General features: G+C 42.7%; 1 protein-coding gene across 2 annotated transcripts; it reads right to left on the reverse strand.

The window, feature by feature from the left end:
• Positions 1–1,712: 1,712 nt before the first annotated feature.
• On the reverse strand, positions 1,713–19,990 carry LOC149455750 (ankyrin repeat domain-containing protein 66-like). 2 transcript variants are annotated; one of them, XM_089685876.1, is made up of 5 exons: positions 19,802–19,990; positions 7,838–7,900; positions 6,244–6,402; positions 5,642–5,870; positions 1,713–2,354 (listed from the first exon to the last, which is right to left on the reverse strand). In XM_089685876.1, exons 3-5 carry the CDS (start codon positions 6,389–6,391, stop codon positions 2,105–2,107), a joined length of 627 nt encoding a protein of 208 aa, XP_089542002.1. In that variant the 5' UTR covers positions 6,392–6,402; positions 7,838–7,900; positions 19,802–19,990; the 3' UTR covers positions 1,713–2,104. The 2 variants fall into 2 exon arrangements, with proteins under 2 accessions (XP_089542002.1, XP_089542001.1); XM_089685875.1 differs by lacking the exon at positions 7,838–7,900 and having other exon boundaries at positions 19,802–19,989.
• Between the last annotated feature and the right edge of the window lie 4,239 nt (positions 19,991–24,229).

Genomic DNA, 24,229 nt, shown 5'->3' on the forward strand with positions numbered 1-24,229 from the left:
CCACCAGAGGGAGACTCCACTCCAATCCAGCTGGCTGACCACACACTGGCAGATACAAACCTTATATACAATCTGGTGCACTGATTAGAGTTGAGGAGCAGCTTAGCAATCACACACCCTTCTAGGGTCCCTTCAGCTATCCTACAGATAGAACCCCGGTGTTAATCACTCTTCCACTGTCCACACCCCCCCACACCAGACACACCACAAAAGGTAGCCTGCCTCCACCCAACAGTTTATTCGCAGAACAGTCTGTTGAGACACCCCACACACACAGATCTCCGTCTGGCAGATCTGTTACCTTTTACAATCTGCACTCAATCTGCCCACACACAGTGCAATTACATACAGATTGGCAATGAGCTTCACCGAGCGTTTAAAGGCACTAAAATACAATACAATCTAATCTCTCCAATCTAATGTCTCCGAAAATATGAGCCCGTGCTTAAATACACAGAAGTCACTAATTAATTTTAAGATTTAATATCCCAAAAGTGGGCAGTGCATAAAATATGTACAAAGTATGAAAAGTTACAAAAAATACAAGAAGACAAAAAAATGACTATTCACTGTAAAATAAAAGGGAATAAAACAGAATAAAAATTTTACCAAGATCTATCCTGCGACTGGAGCAAGTCAGAAAAAGTCCATAATCCGTTAGTCGATCGAACCAGCTCCATACGAATTACCATGCCCCAATGTCCAGGTACTCAATTTATGGGGATATGGATGTAGGCGGGACATTAGTCATCGGCCATTTGACCCTGGGCGTGTTCCTGTACCCGCCCACAGGATGTTCTGGGTGCTGACCTGCCCAAGGTCAATCAGACCAAGACCTGCTTGGATCACCAAGTTGGGGATTGGATTTCCAACACCAGCGCATCAGCACGATCGCGACAGTACCAATCACTGTTCGACTGTCGTGATCCAGAGCCACATAACCATTTTCTGCATTTTCCTGGCCTTCTACTTAAGCCACAAATATGGTTTTTATATGTTGGTGTGACCCACAGAGTGCCCCATCAGAGGGAAGCATTTTCATCTCTCTGCAACTAATATTTTAGCTTTTATCAGAGATGAAACATTTCCTTTGATGTATGTATTTCTTTTAGAGCTCCCCAGACAGATTGGAGACCTCCTACTGTCATGAAGCCGAAATGTCTGCGTTTCTCTTTTCAGCTTCAGAAAGGTGGCCAAGTCTGATTAAGTATAGGTGACAAAATCTTATTAGCACCCAGGCATCACTTCCAGCCTGAGGAAGCTGCTCTGTCTCTTTTCAGGTGTTAATTGATGACCATCTGTCTGAGTACCTATGACTGAATATTTCTTTAATAACAAGGAATGAACTAGATTTACATTGTCATATTCTCTACAGGTCACATCTTATCTACTCAAATCTGTACATTCATGTCACATGTATGTCACAGTGAGATATTCAAAGCTTTGGATTTTTTTTATAACCTAACCCTGCTTTAAACTTCTCTACGTTATCCCTCACCTGTCTGGTGTGTTCCTTGGACTTCATGATGCTGTCTGTTCAATAATGTTCTCACAAACCTCTGAGGGCTTCACAGAACAGCTCTATTTATACTGAGATTAAATTACACACAGGTGGACTCTATTTACTAATTAGGTGACTTCTGAAGGCAATTGGTTTCACTGGATTTTAGTTAGGGGTATCAGAGTAAAGAGGGCTGAATACAAATGCAAGCCACGCTTTTCAGATATTTATTTGCAGAAAGTTTTGAAAACCATTTATCATTTTCCTTCCACTTCACAATTATGTGCCACTTTGTGTTGGTCTGTCACATAAAATCCCAATAAAATACATTTACATTTTTGGTTGTAACATGCCAAAATTTGGAAACTTTCAGGGGGTATGAATACTTTTTCAAGACACTGTATATATACTCACTAAATCTGTATGTAAACATTACATATATCACTGTCACATTCATCTTCATTTAGTGAATGGGTCTCACAGGGTAAAACTAATACTATACCAAGCAGAGCATCAGAAAGCATCACAACTCCACCTAGTGGAGAAGAGCGGAGTGACAAGTCTTTATCACATGGATACATTCTGTGTAATGGCAATGTCATGTTACTTAGTATTTATATGATCACGTATGTGTGCATAAGTTAATGGTTTTCTAGAATGTGTTTGGCAGGACTTTTGACCAAAGAGAGGCCGGTTAGAATATTTTTTTGGCTTGGTTGTGCGATTCTTCATCTTTTTGCTAAGTGAAGTGAAAAGTTCATGTTTCTTCGCCTCCCAGTCCTCATCCACTTCATCCAAGGGGCTTCCTTCCAGCTCTGCAGCCAAGCGATAATCTCTGCATTCCACCTCTGCTCTGAAAGTAAAATTATGACATATAAGTATTATTAAAGTGATATTGAATCTAACATTTTTGTTTGCCTATTATATAAGAATTTATATAAGAATTTAAAGAATATGTAAACCCAACATTTCATATTCTTGATATGTGCCTACTGTACCAAGTACTTGTATGAAAAAGTATCCTGTTCTCTTTGTATTGATTCCTTTGTGTGAAATCCCTGGTGTTCCTGCCAGTCCTTCTGATTTCCTACTAAAAACCTCCAATGATCAGACTTCTGCTAACAACCCCCACCCCTGCATAGCCATTTACTGGGAAGATCAGTGTATGCTGTTTCTCCTGTCTCCCCTCTCTATGCTGTTGAGAACAGAGGCTATATGATCAGTTATATAAAAATAAAAAAATATATATTTAATATTTTTTTTATATCTATACACAAATGTTTTGCCTTTCATTTCTATTTTAAACTGAAGGGGTTATTTTACAAGGTGAGTGTTTGCATACACTTTAATTGATTAAGCACTGATTCATACCAGTTCCGAAACTGCACCCTTAAAAAGATATTCCTGCCAGCCCAGGCCAATGATGTCACTCGCGCATGTGCATTTAACTCTGCATTCATGACACACTGCCGGTGCCGTGATTGCACAAAGTGCCGTGCTATGATGGTGACTCTCATGCACATGCACGGAGGGGATGCTGTCACAGCCCAGCTATTAAAGTGACAAGAGAGTGCAAACCTGGAAGGAAGACCAATCATCTGTTGAATTGATGTAATGTTATGATCTTTGCAACTGTGACACTGTAAGGATAGGATGGCGCGTTAAGTCGAGGAGGTTCTATGATCACTGCTTGCTGTTATAGCCGCCAGCAGTGATTGAACATACAAAAACAACAGGCTGGTAGTACTAAAGTCAATCAACAGATCAACTTCAGTACAAAATGCCTGCCCGTACATGGTGGGCAGGCTATTTAGGTGGGTTGCCCTCTCATCCCTTTAAACCCGAACGCATATTAATTCCACAGGTTCTGTGGCTCATTAACGTGGTAATTAAACTCACTTAGTGCCTTATCTGCATTCAACTAGCCTCAGAACCCATGTAAATAGTATGAGTTTGGGTTTAACCTCCTCGGCGGTATGATTCTTTCCGATTTTTTGTGCTGAAAGCGGTACCATTTTTTTGCATGGAAATATGTAGTTTTTTATTGTAGGCTGTAATTTTTAGGAATAACTCACTGAAATCTGTACGAACAAGAGACTAGTAAACATTCCGGATATGATAAAACTTGAAACACAAAATCATAAATTATAATTTATTAAATAATCATAAAGAATAATAATATAAAAATTTAATTCAATAATATAATCAAACCAAAAACACTGAAATTTGAAATACAGAGGCAAATTCGCACATCGCTGAGCAAAGTCGCAAAATCGTTTTCAGTGTCTGATGACGAATTTCCCACGAATCATTATCACTCAATTCTGCAAGTGGTTCTGATTTACTATCGCTGTTCTAAAACCGCTTTTGATGTAAAGGGACGCTTTTTGGACACCATGGACTTTTCTAAGTTTCCAGGCAGAAAGAACATTCAAAATGCAGGCAGGGCACAGGACAAAGCAGTAGGGACAAAAATATGTGAAATGCATTGAAACAGCAATGACAGCAAAAATGACATTTTTTAAAAATTTCAAATTTCCCGCAAGGACCGGAACACGGAAGCTGGATGCTGGCATCGGCCGGAGGAGATGGCCGGGGACGCTGCAGGGGACACATCGCGGGAGCGAAGGACAAGGTAAGTGCTGCAGGGATCCCCTGAGCAACGCCGCATGGTAAGCCCGAGTGTAGCTCGGGGTTACCGCTCTTGGTACTCAAATTTTACCCCGAGCTACACTCGGGAATACCGCTAAGGAGGTTAAAGGGACGAGTTCACAAACCTAACATGGATCAAAACTTGGCCAGTTCCTGCTGGATGGGATGAATTTCAATCGGCTTACGGCAGGTTTAAATACCCTCTTCAATTCTCACAAATTGCAATTCGTAACAGCATTCAGTATGTTAGTATGACCTCCACCATATCCCAGACTCTCACTTTAATACACAGAGATCTATATACAAAGGTCAAAAGTGAGTTTCCTTTAATGCTGGAATGAGGCAATCTCCAAGGATGGAAAACTGTGGCTCACATCAGCTGCAAGGATCATCGCCCAGATGGAAGACTCAGAGAAAACAAACACAGACCATAGTGCTCTCCATAAAATCAAATATGTGTTACTATAAATCAGCCAATTTTTTGTAGCACAGGCTGCTACAGTGAATTTATGCATCCCCAGCCCACATCCCAATAGAAGATATGAAAGATTAGATGTAACCAAGCTGGACCAATGTAAGTGTAATCAAGCTCAATCCTAGGTGTCAGTCTTAAGGTTTTAAAAAATGCCTCCACTTCACCAGATATGAGACCAGTGGGATGTATGGTCCAAGTCTAGCTTAGTTGTATAATAACATTTCTCTTTCTGATCAAAGTGTAACTTTAGGCAGTTTTCAATTTAGATAGAGTAAGGGAGGGTTATAATCTCTGCCAGTTTTTTTGTTTTTTGCCATCTGTATCCCGTTGGGGAGATTTCCCTTCCCTTCTTGTCCCATAGCCACGTGACAGGAAATCCCCCCAAAGTGGGGGAATCCTGGCATGACACCAGAACCACCAAAATTTCCATTCTCATTAGAAGATCTCTCTTCTATTACTATTCTGATGTCAACCAAAAATTTGGGATTTTCTTTTAAGTTCACTTTTGATGATAATGGTAAACAGGACAAATAGAGAGGATTACCCTTCCTAATGGGGGCACAGACAGCAATAAAAACCTGACTGATAGTCTAATCCATCTCCAATCTATGCAAAACTAAAAGAAACTATTTAAATACTTTAAGGATCCAATGTTATTTTATTATCCATGACATAGTTACATAGTTAGTCTGTCTGAAAAAAGACAAAAGTCCATCCAGTTCAACCATAGAAAAAAAAAAGTTATAATCCTATACCCACAGTTGATCCAGAGGAAGGCAAAAAAAACCCCGCAAAGCATGATCCAATTTCCTCCTGCTGGGAAAAAATTCCTTCCTGATCCCCCGAGAGGCAATCGGATATTCCCTGGATCAACTTTACCTATAAATGTTAGTATCCAGTTATATTCTGTGTATCGAAGAAACAATCCAGGCCTTTTTTGAAGGTCCTATGACAGTCCTATAATTCACATAGACATAGATATAATGAACATATATACAGCACATAAAACTTACATCTCCAGGAACTTCATACAGTCTCTATGACCGTATATCTCTGCAATTCTGCGAGGGGTGTCGCCATGTATGTCTGTAGCATCAATGGGAGCATGCAGTGAATGGAGAGTACGGAGAACGCTCAGCTTTCCCGATTCTGCTGCAAAGTGTGCTGGAGTCCAACCAATGTCTGTCCTGAGACAAGGCCGAGCACCATAATCTATCAATAGCTTCACTGTATCAGACTGGCCTGGTGGATTCAAAAATAAAGTTTTCTGAAATAAGCAAACAGTAATAATAGGTCTCCTGTCTAACCTGAGACACAGAATATTGCTTAGAAAGTATTGAAAACTAATAGCAATTAATAGACAGCCCAGGACCTGAGAACCAATTACCTACAATTCATGCCCAGTTTTCCCTATACTGTACTAGCAATTCTCAACCTTATTGTGACCAGGCCCGGTAAATTCTTCCAAAACCTTCTATGGTCCCACAATACAAAAAAAAAAAGTTTATACTTGTACAATAAAAGTATGGGAATACAAAATATGTATTTAAATTCTGGAAGGGGCCAAGGGTGGGTAATGGATGAAGAAAGCACTGTCAAGAATAATGTCCAGTACCTTTGGCTGCAGCCCAGTGCAAAGCAGTCCGGTCATTCCAGTCAATGTCCTTATAATTTGGATCATACAACTCCTTCTTCAGGATCTCAGACACCAAGTCATAATCCCCAAGCGCAGCTGCTTGATGGAGTTCAGTCACATCAGCCATCTCAAAGTTTTCTGCCAAAACAGAGTTTTTGAAAAGAAAGTTACTATTTTTGGTTTTGATAACTGATTATTTCTATATATTGCCATTTTCCACTACAGTTGTGTCTTCTTTTACAGATAGTTCCTTTATTCAAATAGAACCCTCCTTGCCCATTAAATGCATACTGCAAGGTAGGACTGTGAGATTAACAGTTTCATAATATGCCCATTTAGCCTCAAAATCTCTCTAGGCCATACATGGATTGAAATTCGGCCAGTTCAGCAGGGACCAGACAAATTTTGACCAATGTATGGCCAAGATCGTTGTAAGGTAGTTGATCTACCGATTGACTTCTGTACAACCACCCTGTTGGATTTTTTCTGCTCAATCACCGCTGCAGGCTATAGTCTGCAATGCTGATCAGTATGTTCTGACATACAAAAGAACAGTAGAGGGATTACCCCATCCACCTTGAATTTTTTTCTTTCAACCTACTAGGCTGAATTAGCACACATGGCTCGTTCTCAGTTCAAAACCATGCTGGTGTGTTTTTTTTATCACAAGGGGATACTTCACTATGAGTTCATAAAACATGGTACAATGTTCAAGCAACATTGTTACCTGGAAATTCTGAAAAGGTTATAGGAATCTGTTTGGAAGAAAAGACTGGAACTTTGGTCTTACAAGTGGATTCTTCACCACTACAATGCTCCTCCTCATGATGCGTTAAGTGTTTGACCAACCACTTTATCCCCCCTGTCTTAGCACCCTGCGACCTTTGGCTTTTTCCAAAATTAAATAATGCCTTAGGGCTCATGTACACTGCAGCTAATAAACTGACGTTCAGGAGCTTTTCTGCATTTTTTTATAAGCAGCCCCTGAACTCTCCCTAATGTTTTCCTATGTGTCCATGTACACATCGTCATTTACAGGCAGTTGAGTTTGCAGTCATTTTTTTGAACGCACCAAACTTGCATTCAGGAGTAGATTTTATCAGCGTTTCAACGCCAAATGCTTGTAAATGCGGCTAACCGCTTTTATAAGCATTTGCGTTTAGAAGTGTTTTTTAACTGTTCCATATCCAGCTGCTGTCCAGAGCCTTTTTTCATCATCATAAATGCAAGCAAAGTGTTTCCCATGTATTCTAATGGACCCGGTACACCAGCTCAGTCAGTTCCAGGTTTTGTGTGAAGGAAAAAAATGGTAGAACGTGCCGCATTATGCTCATGATGGGATCCATAGTGAATACAACCAGAAAAGACAGGTCATCTCAACACATACTGCTCTCTCTGCTTCTGCTCTCTCTATTTCTCTCAAAATGTCTGAAATAGTTAATTTTTTACTGTTTTTCAGTGCATTCTGGGCATTAGGGAAGGTCTCCTGAGGTTATCTTAAAAACGCTTCTAAACTGCAAATGCGCATAAATGCGGTATGCAAACGTGGCTAAACAAACGTTTTTTAACCTACGTTTTCCAGAGGTCAGTTTCCATCATTCAGAAGAGTTTTCCAAACGTCCCGTGTACATGAGCCCTTAAAAAGACAAAGATTTGATGACATTCCTGACATTCACCGCACTGCGACAAAGATACTGTGCAGCATTCCGGGAGACGAACTCCAGGAATGTTTCCCACAGTAGCACAGTCATCTAGAAAAGTGGACTATTTTGAAGATCACAACAGCCGCTAGTCTACAAGTAAGCAGACATTTTTTACAGATCATTCCAGGAATTCAATTGTCACACCTTGTATATATCTGCAGCTGCAACCCAGGATCGCTCTGTGAATCCATTGGATCAAATGCTTTAAACAAATGAGGTTTAATGTTGATAAATGTAAGGTTCTGCACTTGGGGGCTAAGAATATGCATGCATCATACATACTAGGGGGGTACAACTGGGGGAATCAATGGTGGAGAAGGATCTGGGAGTTCTGGTAGATGACAAGATTAATAATGGCATGCAATGCCAAGCTGCAGTTTCTAAAGCGAGCAAAATCCTCTCTTGTATTAAAAGAGGTATAGACTCCAGAGAGAGAGATATCATATTACCCCGGTACAAATCATTAGTAATACCTCATCTGGAATATGCAGTTCAGTTTTGGGCACCAATTCACAAAAAAGAACATTGGGGAACTGGAGAAAGTACAGAGAAGGGCAACCAAACTGATAAGAGGCATGAAGGAACTCAGCTATGAGGAAAGATGAGAGGAACTGAATGTATTCTCTCTTGAAAAGAGGAGATTAAGGGGAGGATATGATCAACATGTATAAATACATCAGGGGTTCATATAGTGAACTCGGTGTAGAACTATTCACCCTGAGGTCATCACAGAGGACAAGGGGGCACTCTTTACATCTGGAGGAAAAGAAATTTAATCTCCAAACACGGAAAGGTTTCTTCACAGTGAGAGCTGTGAAAATGTGGAAAAGACTCCCTCAAGAATTGGTTCTGCCCAGCTCAGTGGATTGCTTTAAAAAAGTCCTGGATTCTTTCCTAGATACACAGAATATAACTGGATACTAACATTTATAGGTAAAGTTCATCCAGGGAATATCCGATTGCCTCTCGGGGGATCAGGAAGGAATTTTTTTCCCAGCAGGAGCAAATTGAATCGTGCTTTGCTGGGTTTTTTTTGCGTGCACTTTCAGAAAGTGCACCACACCCACAAGATTTAATAGAAGTCTATGGCAAAGTGCAGTTAACCCACAGGAAAGCCGCAGGTGGACTGCGCTGCACCTGCGGTGCGAGTAACCTGCAGCGCATCACATTGAAAGCAGCCTTATAGGGGGCCCAGTACAATAAGGGCTCATTTACATTTGCCATTTGGAGGAAGTATAACTCCACAGTTGAGATGTGTTATTACCATTTACCCCCAATCATTGGTGTTGCGTCAGGGGTGGCAAGGGCAACCCCATCTCATGTTTCAGAGGGCCTGTTTGGCCTCTCTGTCATCTTATCTTTTACATTTGGACGGGAGGGGTGATGGAGGATGCATATACAAGAACAGATCCTCTCCATTTTCCTCCTGCAACTTCATAAAGCCCGCTTCTCCTCCTCTCCCTGCTGCCAGCTGCAGGAGTATAATGTTCATTAAAGCGGAGTTCCAGTCACTCTGTAAAAAAATAAAAATCAGCAGCTACAAAAACTGTAGCTGCTGACTTTTAAAAAACAGCCACTTACCTGTCCCACGATCCCGCGGTGTCCCCGCTGCAGCCCTTTCACCGGTTTCACCAGGCGCCGGCATTTTCAGTGTCCGGCTGTGACAGCTTGCGGCTTCACAGCCAGGTGCCTACTGCGCATGTGCGAGTAGCGCTGCAGTTCCTGATTGGCCCTGTCGGGGAGGGAGAGTAGGAGGACAACTTCTGCTTCCGATTGTCTAGCTGATCGCAACAGACGTGGGAGCGGGTAACTGTCAATTTTGGGTACCCGCTCCCCCCCCCCACTCCCCAAAGGTGCGAGTCCTTAATGGGGAGCGTGGGACCAATCATTAAAGCAGAACTTCCCCTTTTGGGTGGAACTCCGCTTTAAAGTTGAACTATAGGCAAAACTTTTTATTTTCATTTAGGATAGAGCAAGGGAGGGTTATAACCCCTGTCAGTTTTTATTTCATCATCTGTGTCCAGTTGCAGAGATTTCCCGTCACTTTGCGTCCCATAGCCAAACAGAAAGTGAGAGAAAATCCCTGCAAATTAATGGAATTCCTTGGGGACCCCCAAGTCACCAGAACTAGTGTCCCCATTGGAATATTTCCCTTCTATTACTTTTCTGGGGACAACTCAAAATTTGGGATTTTCTTTTACTGTCACTTTCAATGATAATGGTAAACAGGATAAATAGAGAGGGTAAATCTCCTTAATGGGGGTACAGACAGCAATAACACCTGAGAAGTGTTCTAATTTCTCTGCACACTGTCCAAATTAAAAAGTTTTGCCTTTAGTTTTACTTTAAGCGATCCAAAATATAACATTTTAAATTCTGAACTATTTATTTTAAGTGTGACCCAGGACTGGTTACCAAATCACTTAAGTGGCCCTCGCTCTTCAAAAGGTTGAGTACCCCTGGGTTAAGCTCTCAAGCTTGTGATCCTTTAATCCATTGCCACCTTCTTAAGCTCTGTATAGATGGGTTGTTTTACAACTAGTAGGCTGATAAACAAAACACTCAGATTCTCCCATCCACACAAGCTGTTGTCTGCAATCAGCCATTTACTATCCACTTAAGACATATTCATCACTCAGACTAGAATTTCTACAGATCTTCACCACTTTACATATAAAGGACTCAGGTTGCCCATAAATTATCTGATATTTACTTAAAATGAAGTTATGTCATATAATATTGGGTTAGGCAGGGTTACTCAACTCATGTGGGCTCCTCTTTGGGTGACGATGGGCTTGAAGCCAAGGAGCAAAGGACCCACCAACCAACCACACCAATCTCACCACCACCCTAAAATTACGGAGTGGAGGTGTGTTCAATATAATTAATGATCTGTGACCTTGTTTGATTTCATTATTGTGGCTGAGGGTAATACTCTGCTCAGGGCAACAGCGGATGCAGAGGAGCCATTCTACTCCACATTCCACACTTTGGTGCTTAAAGCAGGCCATACATTATGCAATTTTCTTACCTTCAAAGAAATAAAGAAAACTGTTTGATTCCCCCATCGACACAGTCAGTGTTGATGGGGGAATTCCTTCTGCAGTGCTATTGTGTTCTGCTGGAGGGGAGCACCAGGAAGCTTTTGCACCGGCAGAATACAATGATCACTACCAGTCAAAAAAACCTGACAGGCTGGTTATACTAAAGTGTCGACTTCACCATAATCAGCCTGCCCATAGATTGACACAAAATTTGGGCAGCACAGTGGCTAAATGGTTACCACTTCTGCCTGACAGTACTAGTGTTGTTGGTTCAAATCCCAGCCACGGCACCACCTGCCTGGAGTTTGCATGTTCTCCCTGTGCCTGCGTGGGTTTCCTCTGGGTACTCCAGTTTCCTCCCACACTCCAAAGACATGCTGGTAGGTTAATTGGAACCTGTCTAAATTGGCCTTAGTATATGAATGCAAGTTAGAGACTTTAGATTGCATGCCCCTTGAGGGTTAGGAGCTGATGTAAATGTACACTATATATCTAAAGCGCTGAGTAAATTGACAGTGCTATATAAGTACCTGAAATAAATAAATAATAAAATTTGGCTAGTTCCTGCCAAACCGACCAAATTTCAGTCTTTCAATGGCTGCCTTAACTGGGTAATGAAATTAAAAAGTTATACAGAATGGAAGTGAGGCTGACCACTACTAAGCTTCCAATATGGAGAACATTACTGGAAGTGGTTGGGCTGCAGAGCTTCTGGCTCCCCTGGTTCTAAATCCACCACTGGCCCACTGCAGAGGCAGAAATATGTAAGGAACCCCACAGGGGGCATACTAGTGTATTTTTTTTTTAGTTTTGAAACACAGACCCCTTAGACTACCCCCTCCATGAATTTGCACAGATGTCAGGAATAATCGTGCAGCTACAGATTCCAGGGTAAGAATATTGCTCATGTCAAGATATAATCTTGTAGCAGGTGTTATGTACCCACAAGCATTCTTTACGACATAAAATCCATCCGGGAACAGACCTGGTCCACCCACAGAACACAGAAGAACTCCCCATTACTGACCCTGCCAGACAACATCCCAGTGCTGTCTCCAGCTTGCATCTCAGCTGATGCATTTTAAGTGCAAACCTTCTTCATCAGAGGTCTGTTTTAGCTGCATAAGTATTCCCAGTCTGGAGAAAACAGCAGAACAGTAGATACTGTCCACAATAACAACGAGAACATTTATTTCAATGGATGGAATTTCAAGTTTCCCTGCAGGTGGATTTTCTCCTTTAGCGCAAACAGTTTTTATTCATTATGTTAATGAATGCTGCAGCTTTAAAAAGACTGAAAACGCATTTTGAAATTACTTTGACAAGTTAAAGCTTATAAGAGATTGCAATGATTGAGTTTACTTTACTTTAACCACTTGACCTCCAGAGGATTTACCCCCCTTAATGACCAGGCCTCTTTTTGCTACTCGGCGCTTCACTAATTCAACTGATAATTGCGCGGTCATGCAATGCTGCACCTAAACAAAATTTACGTCCTTTTTTTCACACAAATAGAGCTTTCTTTTGGTGGTATTTGATTACCTGTGCGCTTTTTATTTTTTACGCTATAAACAAAAAAAGGCAAAAATTTTGAAGAAAAACAATATTTTTTACTTTCAGCTATAAAAAATATATAGTAAACTCAAAGTTGGTTATAAATTTAGGCCAAAATGTATTCTGCTGCATGTTTTTGGTAAAAAAAATCCCAATAAGTGTATATTGATTACTTTGTGTGAAAGTTATAGCGTCTACAAACTATGGTATAGATACTGCAATTTACGCCATTTTTTTGCTATACAGTGCTGCGCTAGTTTAATGGACAATTGCGCGGTCATGCAATATGGTACATAAATGAAATTTACATCCTTTTTTTCCCCACAAATTGAGCTTTCTATCGGTGGTATTTGATCTCCTGTGCGGTTTTTATTTTTTGCGCTATAAAAAAAAAGGCTGACAATTTTGAGGAAAAAAAACAATATTTTGGACTTTTTGCTATAATATATGTCCAGTAAAAAAAAATTTAAAAATCAAATTTAGTCATAAATTTCTGCCAAAATGCATTCTGCGACATGTCTTTGCTAAAAAAAAAACCTAATACGTGTAAATTAATTGGTTTACGTGAAAGTTAGAGCATTTACAAATGGCAGGAAAAATACTGGGATTTTTAGTTTTTTTTTATACTAATAATGGCGGCGATCAGCGACTTATGGCGGCGATCAGTGACTTATGGCGGCGATCAGCGACTTATGGCGGGACTGTGGTGGACATTCTGACATTGGGGGGTACTGACTTGGGGTCACTCACATCCCCAGTGACACCAATACAGTGATCAGTGCAAAAAAAAAAAACACTGATACTGTACTAATGGCACTGGGGAGGAAGGGGTTAAGTTTATTATTCAGGGAAAGGGTTAACTGTGTGAGGGGGAGTGTTTTACTAGGGGGCGGGGGTGTGTACTGTAGGAAACACCGCTGATCGGGAGAGAGAAACTCTTCTGTCCCGATCAGCGTGTCCTGGAGCTGTCAGGGAACTGACAGAAAGCACAGCTACTGCAGCTGTGCTCTCTGTCAGTGATTGCCGCCGATCACCAGGACATAGCCGGTAACGACCGGCTGTGACCCGGCGACTGACATCCGTGGCTGTGATCGGCGGGACAGGTAGGGCGGCGGCGCACCTCGCGCACCCCCTACCTGTTTTAAAAACACACGTTTTAAAACGTGCTTTTGCCCAGCCGTGCCGCCCTGCCGCCGTATTTCTACAGTGGCTGGGCGGCATGTGGTTAACCACTTGCCCTCCAGAGGATCTACCCCCCTTCCTGACCAGGCCATTTTTTGTGATTCAGCACTGCGTTACTTTAACTGACAATTGCGCGGTCATGCCATGCTGAACCCAAATTAAATTTATGTCCTTTTTTTCCCCCCAATAGAGCTTACTTTCTGTGGTATTTGATTACCTGTGCGGTTTTTATTTTTTGCACTATAAACAAAAAAAGACCAACACTTTTGAAAAAATATATTTTTGACTTTTTGCTATAAAACATATCCAGTAAAAAAATTAGAAACATCTAATTTCATCATTTATGTAGGCCAACATGTATTCTGCTACATGCCTTGTATTCTGCTGCATGCTAGAAAAAATCCCAAAACATGTAAATTAATTAGTTTACATGAAAGTGGCTGTATATATACTGGAATTTTTATTTGTTTTTTTTATATACTAGTAATGGCGGCGATCAGTGACTTACAGCGGGACTGACACTGGGGGGAACTGACTTGGAGTCACTGAAAATCCCAATGACACTCTATGCACACTGGGAGTTTTAATAACACTGGTAATGTTAGCTGTGTAAAGTCACATTAAAAACATGAATTTTTCAGCATTTTTTAGCGTTTTTGTATTAGCGTTTAGCGACGTTTTACCGAGTTTTTTTCACATTCGCGTTTTTTACAATTTTTTTGGGGTCAAAAATGTCCAGAAACACTGGTTTGCCGCGATTTACTGTGTTTTACAGCATTAGAGCATTTTTACAGCTAAAAAAAACTCCTCTAGAAATCCACTAGTTCTGGGCTTTTTTTCCAGCCAAAAAAACATTGATTACAGCCTATGTGTGCATGGACACATAGGATAACATGCTGGGGAGTTTACTAGCTGTAGAAAAAAATGTCAAAAGCCAAAAACAGCTGCTGTAAAAATGTGCAGTGTGTATGAGTACTAATACAGTGATCAGTGCTAATAAAAAGCACTGACACAGTACTAATAGCACTGGGCAAGAAGGGTTTAACATGAGGGGCGATCAAAGGGTTAACTGTGTGCTGTGTGTGTTTTACTGATAACTGATTTGTTATTGTTATCTGGCACACTCATAGCAAGAATATCTTTGGCTGGATATTTGTGGCCTGTGTAAAGTTCAGGGGTATAATCACAGTAATAGCGCTTCGGGATCACACGCAAAGCCTGTTCTCATAAACATAAAGAGGTTGACTTACAAAAGGCAAATAGGCTGTGCACTCTGGAAGTGCAGTTGCTCCAGAGCTTAGCAGATGAGCAGAAACTCTGCTGAATTTCATCATCCAATCATTCAAGCAAAAATGCTATTTTTTCTTATTTTTCTTGTATATGATTGGGTATTCTTTGCAAAGTGAAGCTTTACCTCATTTACTAAGTTCTGAAGCAACTGCTCTTGCCGAGTGCAACTGCACCTTGCAAAGTGCACAGTCTATTTGCCTTTAGTAAATCAACACCTAAGTGTTTATTAACCACTTGCCCTCCAGAGGATTTAACCCCATTCCTGACCGGGCCATTTTTTGCGATACGGTGCTGCGCTACTTTAACTGACATGCAACGCTGCACCCAAATGAAATTTATGTAATAGATTGTAAGCTCCAAGGAGCAGGGCCTCTCTCTTGTATTGAACTGTATTGTTGCTGTTTTGTCTCCCGTTATATTGTAAAGCGCTGAGCAAACTGTTGGCGCTATATAAATCCTGTATAATAATAATAATAATGTCCTTTTTTTCCTCACAAATAGAGCTTTCTTTCGGTGGTATTTGATCACCTCTGCAGTTTTTATTTTTTGCTCTATAAACCAAAAAAAAAACAATTTTGAAAAAAAACCAATATTTTTTATTTTATTTTGTTATAAAACATATCCAATAAAAAAAAATCATATTTCTTCATAAATTTAGGCCAAATTGTATTCTTCTACATGTCTTTGCTAAAAAAAAATCCTAATACGTGTAAATTAATTGGTTTACATGAAAGTTATAGCGTCTACAAGTGGCGGTATATACTGGAATTTTTTTTTTATACTAGCAATGGTGGCAATCAGCAACTTATAGCGGGACTGCGGCGGGCATTCAGACGCTGGGTGGGAACTGATTAGCTGCCACTGACATCCCCAGTGACACTAATACCTTGATCAGTGCTAATAAAATGCATTGACACTGTACTAATAGCACTGTGCAGTAAGGGGTTAACTTTTGGGCGATCAAAGGGTTAACTGTGCTGTGTGTGTTTTACTAGGGAGACATGCTGTTTTGTATCTCTCTACCATGCAGAGCAATACAAAGCAGCCTCACAGGGTTTACACATAGAACTCTCCCCTGTCACTGTTCCTTGGCGATTGCTGGGTGCCGGCAGGCAATCTCTGGCCAGGACACGGTTATCGACAGCTGTAGCCGCCAATGGCAGCACGGGTAGGGCGGACCGCTCGTGCACTCCCTACCCGGACATGTAAAATCACATATATATATATATATGTGTGTGTGTGTGATTTTGCGCAGCCCTGCTGCCCTGTAGCAGTAGTTGTGCTATAGGGCAGCAGAGAAGCAGTTAAAGATGACCTCCAGGAAACCAAAAAATCCTACCTTGCAGTGGGGCTGCTCCTGCTCTGCAAGGGTTAACCGCAGTCATATCTACTGTATGTCTAGGGGACATAGTAAAGCACTTTTACTTACCTGGTCCTCAGCTCCTGCAGGTTCCTTTGCTCTGCTAGACTGGTTCCTGCAGCTTCCTTTAACCCAGTGTTTCTCAACTCCAGTCCTCATGGACCCCCAACAGGTCATGTTTTCAGGATTTCCCTCAGATGAAACAGCTGTGGTAATTACTAAGGCAGTGAAACTGATCAAATCACCTGTGCAAAATAATGGAAATCCTGAAAACATGACCTGTTGGGGGTCCATGAGGACTGGAGTTGAGAAACACTGCTTTAACCTATGTTACAGCGGCCCAGGGTCCTTTGATGTCATGAAAAACAATGCAGGACCCAATTCCTTGCATTGCATGTAAGGATGCTGAGGAACACTACACTGCAGGAGCATCATCTGCCAGGGGTGAAGGATCAGGTAGGTAAATCTGCTGTTCCATCTGTGCAATATTATATAGCGCTACCCTCACAGGGGCTGCTGATTTTAGGTGGTTCTTGTGCTGACAGCAGAGGCTGCCAACCACCCAAGCAACAGTCCATTCACTCTGGCTCTAATAAGCAGTCTAGGGATTGTCTTTTTAAGATGTACTGCTGAAGAAACTTGTAACAGGGGAGGGGTTGGGGGTATAGGATACTCCAAAACGTTCAGCATTAGATAGTGAACAGAATGAAATCTTTCTAGTAGTAGCAGTAGTGCCTAACAGTGAACAGTCCAAGACCCTGCAGCTGAAGACCATGGGGCACGTCCTTGGGCATCTGGTTACCCTGCGCCAGTGCACAGCTATTGGTACCCAGTGTAGTGTCCAGTACACAGTATCGGGGATCTACTTAAGGTCACTGCTCACACATCCCCAGGGCAGCTGCCTACACCCAGCTTCCTCCGGACATAGCACAGTGAGTGAGATGTGTCTCTCAGGACCGGATACCTTGCGGCGCGATTCTGCAGTCAGCTCTGAGCAATGTCCATTTGAACCTTTGATCCTGACACCTCTGAGGCCTCCTAGAGTAGCTGTTCAGTGCCCGAGCTGCCTAGCAGCAGCAGCCCTTGCACCTCTGTAACCCTCCTGGGGAGAAGGAACCCTGTTCTCCAATGTCTCAGTCTATTTATCTGCACTCCAGCCCCCTTCTGGACACTTCCTCTCCTGGGACTGGCCAGACCCTTATAAATATTCAGGATGGTCAATTTGAATCTCCTGCCCTAAGCTCTGGAAGCTTCTTACAGAGGCAGAGGTGAACTCCCAGTCTGTGAGACCCTGAACGGGCAACACAAAACAAGTACTGCTCGCTTAATTACAGAGGGAGCCAAAGCAAAATTTGCCTAGCCGACAACTCTAGGAAGGCGCTAGAATTTTGAAAAAATTTTGAGCAGACAAAAAAGTTTAAAGTAGGATAGAAATCATCACTACTATTTAATTGTTTTATTAGTCACAGATGAGCCTTTTCCCTCACAGTTACAGGAGTATCATTCACACTAAAGAAACATTTTTATTATATAGCGCCATCAATTTACACAGCACTTTACATATATATTGTACATTCACATCACTCCCTAACCCTGATGTGGCATAAATCTAAAGTCTCTAACTTACATTCATACACATATTGGATAGGTTAATTGAATCATGTCTAAAGAAAATGAAAAATAATTCAACGTTTTCAGACTAGTGTTGGCCATAGACTGTTAGACTTGTGTTTGGAAACACTCTAGCACTCTAGTGGTTCCCCTGTAGTCAGTGGGGTAGTGGTTGATTATTCAGGCCTGCTTAGTGTCTCACAGGCTGCTGCTCTGGTTACTTCCCCTGTGTTCAATAGGATTCTAGAATTATAGTAGGAGGAAGCACAGAGGAAGCATGCTGAATATTTATGAAACTCCAGTCAATCCCTGTGGAGGTGTACCCAGTATGTGGTGGAAGAGCCAATAAATAGTCTGGGGACTGAGACAGGTGCAGCAGAGTTCCTTGGTCCAGTCGTGCTGGAGGAGACCCCTTTGCAGGGATTCTACCTCTGGAGCAGGAGTACTGGAGGTGCCATGTGGAAGACATTGAGGTCCCAGCTGAAACATCAGCTGGGGGGTTCTATTTGGAAAGCCTATTCCTGGAGTTGATTTGGGTGTGGAGAAGCTCACTGGAAAGTACCAGCAGGAGGTTAGGGGAGTGAGTCTACAACTCCCTTACTGGAGAGTGCCCAGTGGATATCAGAAGAAGGCAACCTAAGATCCTGTGTGAGTAAATGACACTGGTGCTGGAAGTTAGTGACTGTATACAGCTTTTAGACTTTTGAGTTCTAGTCACCTGTCAGATTTAGAGTTTCTGTGGGACATATTGCAACTGAAGTGGAGTTCCACCCAGAAGTGGAAGCTCCACTTGTTTGCCTCCTCCCCCCCCTCCACTGCCATATTTGGCACCTTTTGAGGGGGGACTAGTTCTAGTCACCTGTCAGATTTAGAGTTTCTGTGGGACATATTGCAACTGAAGTGGAGTTCCACCCAGAAGTGGAAGCTCCACTTGTTTGCCTCCTCCACCCCCCCCCCCTCCACTGCCATATTTGGCACCTTGTGAGGGGGCACGGATACCTGTTTTTGACAGGTACCTGCTCCCACTTCCGGCTTAGCCGCGGCGAACTGAGCCAGAAGTTCGGCCCCCTCCTTCCTCCTGCAGTCTCCTGGGAACATTCACAGGTCCCAGAAGACTTCCGGACCAATCAGAATGTGCAGCGCGACTTGCGCATGCGCAGTGCGCACCCAGCTCTGAAGCCGCAAGCGGTCACAGCCTGGTGCCCGCAGTTGTGATGCTGGGGAGAGAAGAGGCAGAGAAGGGACGGCACAGGTGAGCACATCGCTGGATGCCATAAAGGGCTGGAACTTTACTTTAAGCAAGATAGAGAATAGTTTTCAAAGTATTAATTTCTTCAGATTTTGTATCCCATGTTCCCTTCACCTCATCCTTCAGTTCATTGTTCAAAAAAAAAAAAAAAAAACTAGGGGTAAAGGAAACAAGTTCAGCAGCAGCAGCTCCTTTGAGGGTGCGCTACACATCCATTCGATTTTCTATTGGTAAGTGTAGTCAAGTCTACAACTGTGATGAGGAAAATCGAAGGAAAAGAAAAATGGAAAACTGTTCTTGTTTCTTAACTGCCAGAATGCAGTTCTAATTGTGAATATAATCCTCATTCCAAATCACATTTACTTCCATCCATCCTGACATTGAATGTTAAAATTCATAACATTGTCCTGACAATCAAATGACATTTTTCAGGACCCTCATACATTTGCACAAAAATATAAACGTGTATGACCAGCCTAAAACATCACAGCAGTCTTGGGTTAAAAACATGAAATTTCCTGCAGAGATAGATGGAATGTCATACCTTTGTCATTGTCTGGGAGGTGTAGAAAGCCTGAGGGGCTTCCAGCCTTCACAAGAGGAAGAGAACCAAGAGAAAAGACGTTAGCAGGAATGGAGGTGTTCTGTTGTCACAGGCTGCTGTGGAAACCAGTCCCTCCCATCTATTTGTATGGTGTCACTGTGCACGTCAGCCTTTTGTCCAGCATGTGTGGAAATCTCGAAACATTCAAGACAACACATGTAGACCGCCTACTCCCTCTCTAAGGACCTGTACATGATACTGGCTAGAAAAACTCTTTCAGTGGTAAAGAAAACTAAATGGAATGAGCAATGGTGTTCCTTAAGGGTTTACATAGATGTGTGTTGCTGATGATTTGCATGCATGCATGCTATGGAAAAACAGAATGGTTGGCCGCACAAACAGCAATGCGGTGGACAGGGGCGGACTGGCCATTCGGGCGCTCAGGCACTAACCGAGGGCCCAGGGTCAGTAGGGGGCTCCGTGAGATGCCCCTGGTACAGGGGCGGACTGACAACTCATGGGGCCCCCGGGCAATAGGGGATCATGGTGCCCCTGTGTCCTTGCCCAAACTCAAAAAAGCCTATAAAAAAGGTACTAGGGGCATCTCATGTGGCCCCCTACTGACCCCAGGCCCTCGGGTAGTACCCGAGTTTCCATATGGTCAGTCTGCCCCTGCCCTGGTACCTTTCATAGGCTTTTTAGGGTGTGGTTTGAGTGTGGTTGAGGACACAGGGGCCCCATGATCCCCTATTGCCCAGGGGCCCCATGAGTTGTCAGTCCACCACTGGTTGTGGATGAAATCCTTTATTGGAATCCTTTACATGCAATATGATAAGAACATGACAGCTCCAAGACAGGGCAGGGGAACAGTAGGTCTACTGCTCCTCTGTCCTGTCTTGGAGCTGTCATGTTCTTATATTGCATGTAAAGGAGTCCAATAAAGGATTTCATCCACTACATTGCTGTTTGTGCGGCCAACCATTCTGTATTTCCACTGCATCTGTGATCACGGATTAGGCCAGCACCTACATGTCTGTGGAGGGGTTATGCAGATTCGGCACTCACCTGGAGCAGATCTTCTGCTCTTTCAGTTATGCATGCATGCTTTCAGGGAATTTGAACATGGTTTCAGTCAGGTTATAGGCTGGCAGTGGTTCTGATCCTAGATCAATGGTCTACAAACTGTGGGGACTGGGTGAGACCCTTTGCTTGCCTTTATCTGGACCTCGGGGCACTTTTCCTCACATTAATACAAGACACGACTCCTTTCCTCCCACTCACTTTTTGGTTGGACCCACTGTGTATCTTGTCACCAACAACCATTCACATGTACCAGGATGCTCTTCCTTCCAATGCAATACACTGCCACTCAAAAAAAAGTATCAGGGAAAAGGTTCATTGCGCAAAGCAACCAACTTTATTTAACTATATAAAACCATACAATTACACCACACTTATGTGTATATGTGCCTAGGGCACCAGGTACATACCGAGCTTATGGTTCAGATGGCTGCTGCCACCCCAAGACCAGAAGCTGGCTTGTGCTCTAGGGCAGGGGCCGACTGACCATTTGAGCACTCGGGCACTGCCCGAGGGCCTGGGATCAGTAGGGGGCCCCATGAGATGCCCCTGGTACCTTTCATTCGCTTTTTCATAGGCTTTTTTGGGTGTGGGCAAGGACACAGGGGCCCCATGATCCCCTATTGCCCGGGGGCCCCATGAGTTGTTAGTCCGCCCCTGCTCTAGGGATGGGATGGAACATATTAGCTGAGGAACACTGCCTCACCTGTTTCATCTGTTATTAAGCATCTTTAGGGCTTCCTGAAGCATATGCGCTATATGTACCTGGTGCAGGTCCTAAGGCACATATACATGTGAGTGCGGTGTAATTATAAGGTTGTGGCATGCAGCGGGAGGGAAGGGAAGGCAAGTCTGCAGCCAGCAGCCTTTCTCAGCAAGAAAATGAAAGGAGAGAGCCAAGGCCCATGAGTGACTGCCTATAGTCGGGGAGGGGGGTCAAATGAGCTGCACCCAGCTGAGCATGCACAGGGCATGCACCTGAATGTAAACAGCAATTGCACCACACATGTTATATATTGCCACGAACGCCAGGGTGGGAGCAATAATTCTAGGCCTGTCCTATCTTACACTAAACTGATGAGCAACGGGTCCCAGTTTGGCAGCCATGCAGGTGTGGGTGTCCCTAAATGCACACTGTGTGCGTTTGGGGACGTGTACCCAATAGACTGTCAAATTGGGACCAAGCAACTCTATCTGTGGAGCCGCAGCATCCAAATAGACATGATAGAGATTGTCTGCACATGGATGCATGGAACATCTGTGCATCCTGTGCAGGAAAAGATGGCCCTGCACAGGGGTGTATGGATGCAAATGTGTGCTAACTAAACCCCTGTTTTTAAACGCATGTTTCTAGATAGGTTCATTTGGTTTTTGATAGTTGGCTAACTGGCTGGCAGATTGAACTGGCTTTTCTTATCCCCTCTGTTGATAAGTTATACATATCCATGTTCCTTGCCGACAATAGCCGTGATTAGACTGGGGTAGGCTGGCAAGTTGAACTGGATAGTTCTATTTTTTGAATTTTTCACACAGTGACACCCTCCATGTTCACTGCTTAACCACTTGCCGTCCGCCTACTGTTTATAAAATGGCAGGGCGGCGGCACTCCAGGGGCACGTTGCCATTCATAAACGGCACCCGCCTTTTCTAGCTGTGTGCGCTCCTTGGGAGCGCGCAGCAACGCGATCCGGTGCCCACTGTGTCCTCCGGACACAGTGAAACACTGATCGTTGGACGGGACCTCTGTACGAGGTCCCGATCATGTGATAACTGATAGGCCAATCAGTGATCACATGCAAAGTAGTAAGCAAGATGTCACTTGTGACATCATTGCTTACTATGTGCGAAATCTGTGAATGATCACAGAGGTCACATGGTACAAGGCTATTCACAACAGCCTTGTACCATGTGACAAGCTGTGACCAATCACAGCTCACTCAGTATTTCTCAATGGCTGCAAGAATGCAGACAGAGAGAAAGAGAAATGATTGCTTTTACATCCTTTATGGGTGTAAAAGCAATCACTGTAAAAAAAAAAAAATCTTCATCACCCCCCACAAGTAGTACAGTGTCACCATGCTGACACTGTACTGCTAGGGTGACAGTATGTAAAAAAAAAAAAAAACATAAATAATAATATAAAAAAATAAAATAAAAATGTAAAAAAAAGTTTAAAAATTATAATTTTTTGTTATAAACTAATTTGGCTTATTTTGTTTTTACTAAAAATATAACAGAATAAATTTTGGTCAAGATTTATGATGAAAGATTATTTATTTGCAAAATTTTATAAGAAAAACGCTTTTTAAAAAAAGTTTTGGAATTTTTCATTTACATAGCAAAAAAAATAAAAATCCCAGCGGTGAATAAATACCACCAAAATAAAGCTTTATCTGTCTCAAAAAATGGTAAAAAATTCATATGGGTACATTATTTCATGACCGCGCAATTGTCATTCAAAGTGTGATAGCGCTGAAAGCTGAAAATTGCCCTGGACAGGAAGGAGGTAAAAATGTCCGGACTGGAAGTGGTTAAAAAGCCAGTTATAGACCTGGGCGGGTGATCAGTTTTTTCTTTGTATGCTTTGTAGGTTCAGTGGGTGCATTGGACTCCCTAGCTGCCGTTGTGCTATATGCTGGGTGTCAGGTGCGCTCCCATAACCTTTATGAGGGGTGGGGCCCCCTCACGTTTATCTGCCCTTGTTTCAATCTATTTAAATGCATGTGCCTCCACTATGAGGATTCTCTAGATTTATGGAGTTAGGACCACAGATACTCAGGGTGCCGTAACGTGGCTCTGTGGCTTACGTATGTATTTGCAAATGTGTGCTAACTAAACCCCTGTTTTTAAACGCATGTTCTTAGACAGGTTAACTTGGTTTTTGATAGTTGGCTAACTGGCTGGCAGACTGAACTGGCTTTCTTATCCCCCTCTTTTGATAGGTTATACATATCCATGTTCCTTGCTGACAATAGCCATTATTAGACTGGGGTAGGCTGGCAAGTTGAACTGGATAGTTCTATTTTTTGCATTTTTCACACAGTGACACCCTCCATGTTCACTGCTTAAAAAGCCATTTATAGACCTGGGCAGGTGATCAGTTTTTCCTTTTTCTGTGTATGGATGTAAGGCCTGTTTTGAATGAGGTCTATATGAAGGAATGTTCAACCTCATGTCAGTTGGGTGCACATGGACTACAATGTGACACGGAGATGATGAGCAGTGGGTATGATCAATACTTTGTCTCCACTACTGTACAAGTGGGTGGCCAAGGGGGAGGTAAAAACAGGGAGTTGAGTGACCATATAGATGGAGTGGAGTGTTCACATGCCAAGGCCATAATGCTTT

Source organism: Staurois parvus, unplaced genomic scaffold (genome assembly GCF_062004578.1).
Source record: "Staurois parvus isolate SC_StPar_1 unplaced genomic scaffold, SC_StPar_1.0 ptg000388l, whole genome shotgun sequence".
NCBI classification, from domain to species: Eukaryota; Metazoa; Chordata; class Amphibia; order Anura; family Ranidae; genus Staurois; species Staurois parvus.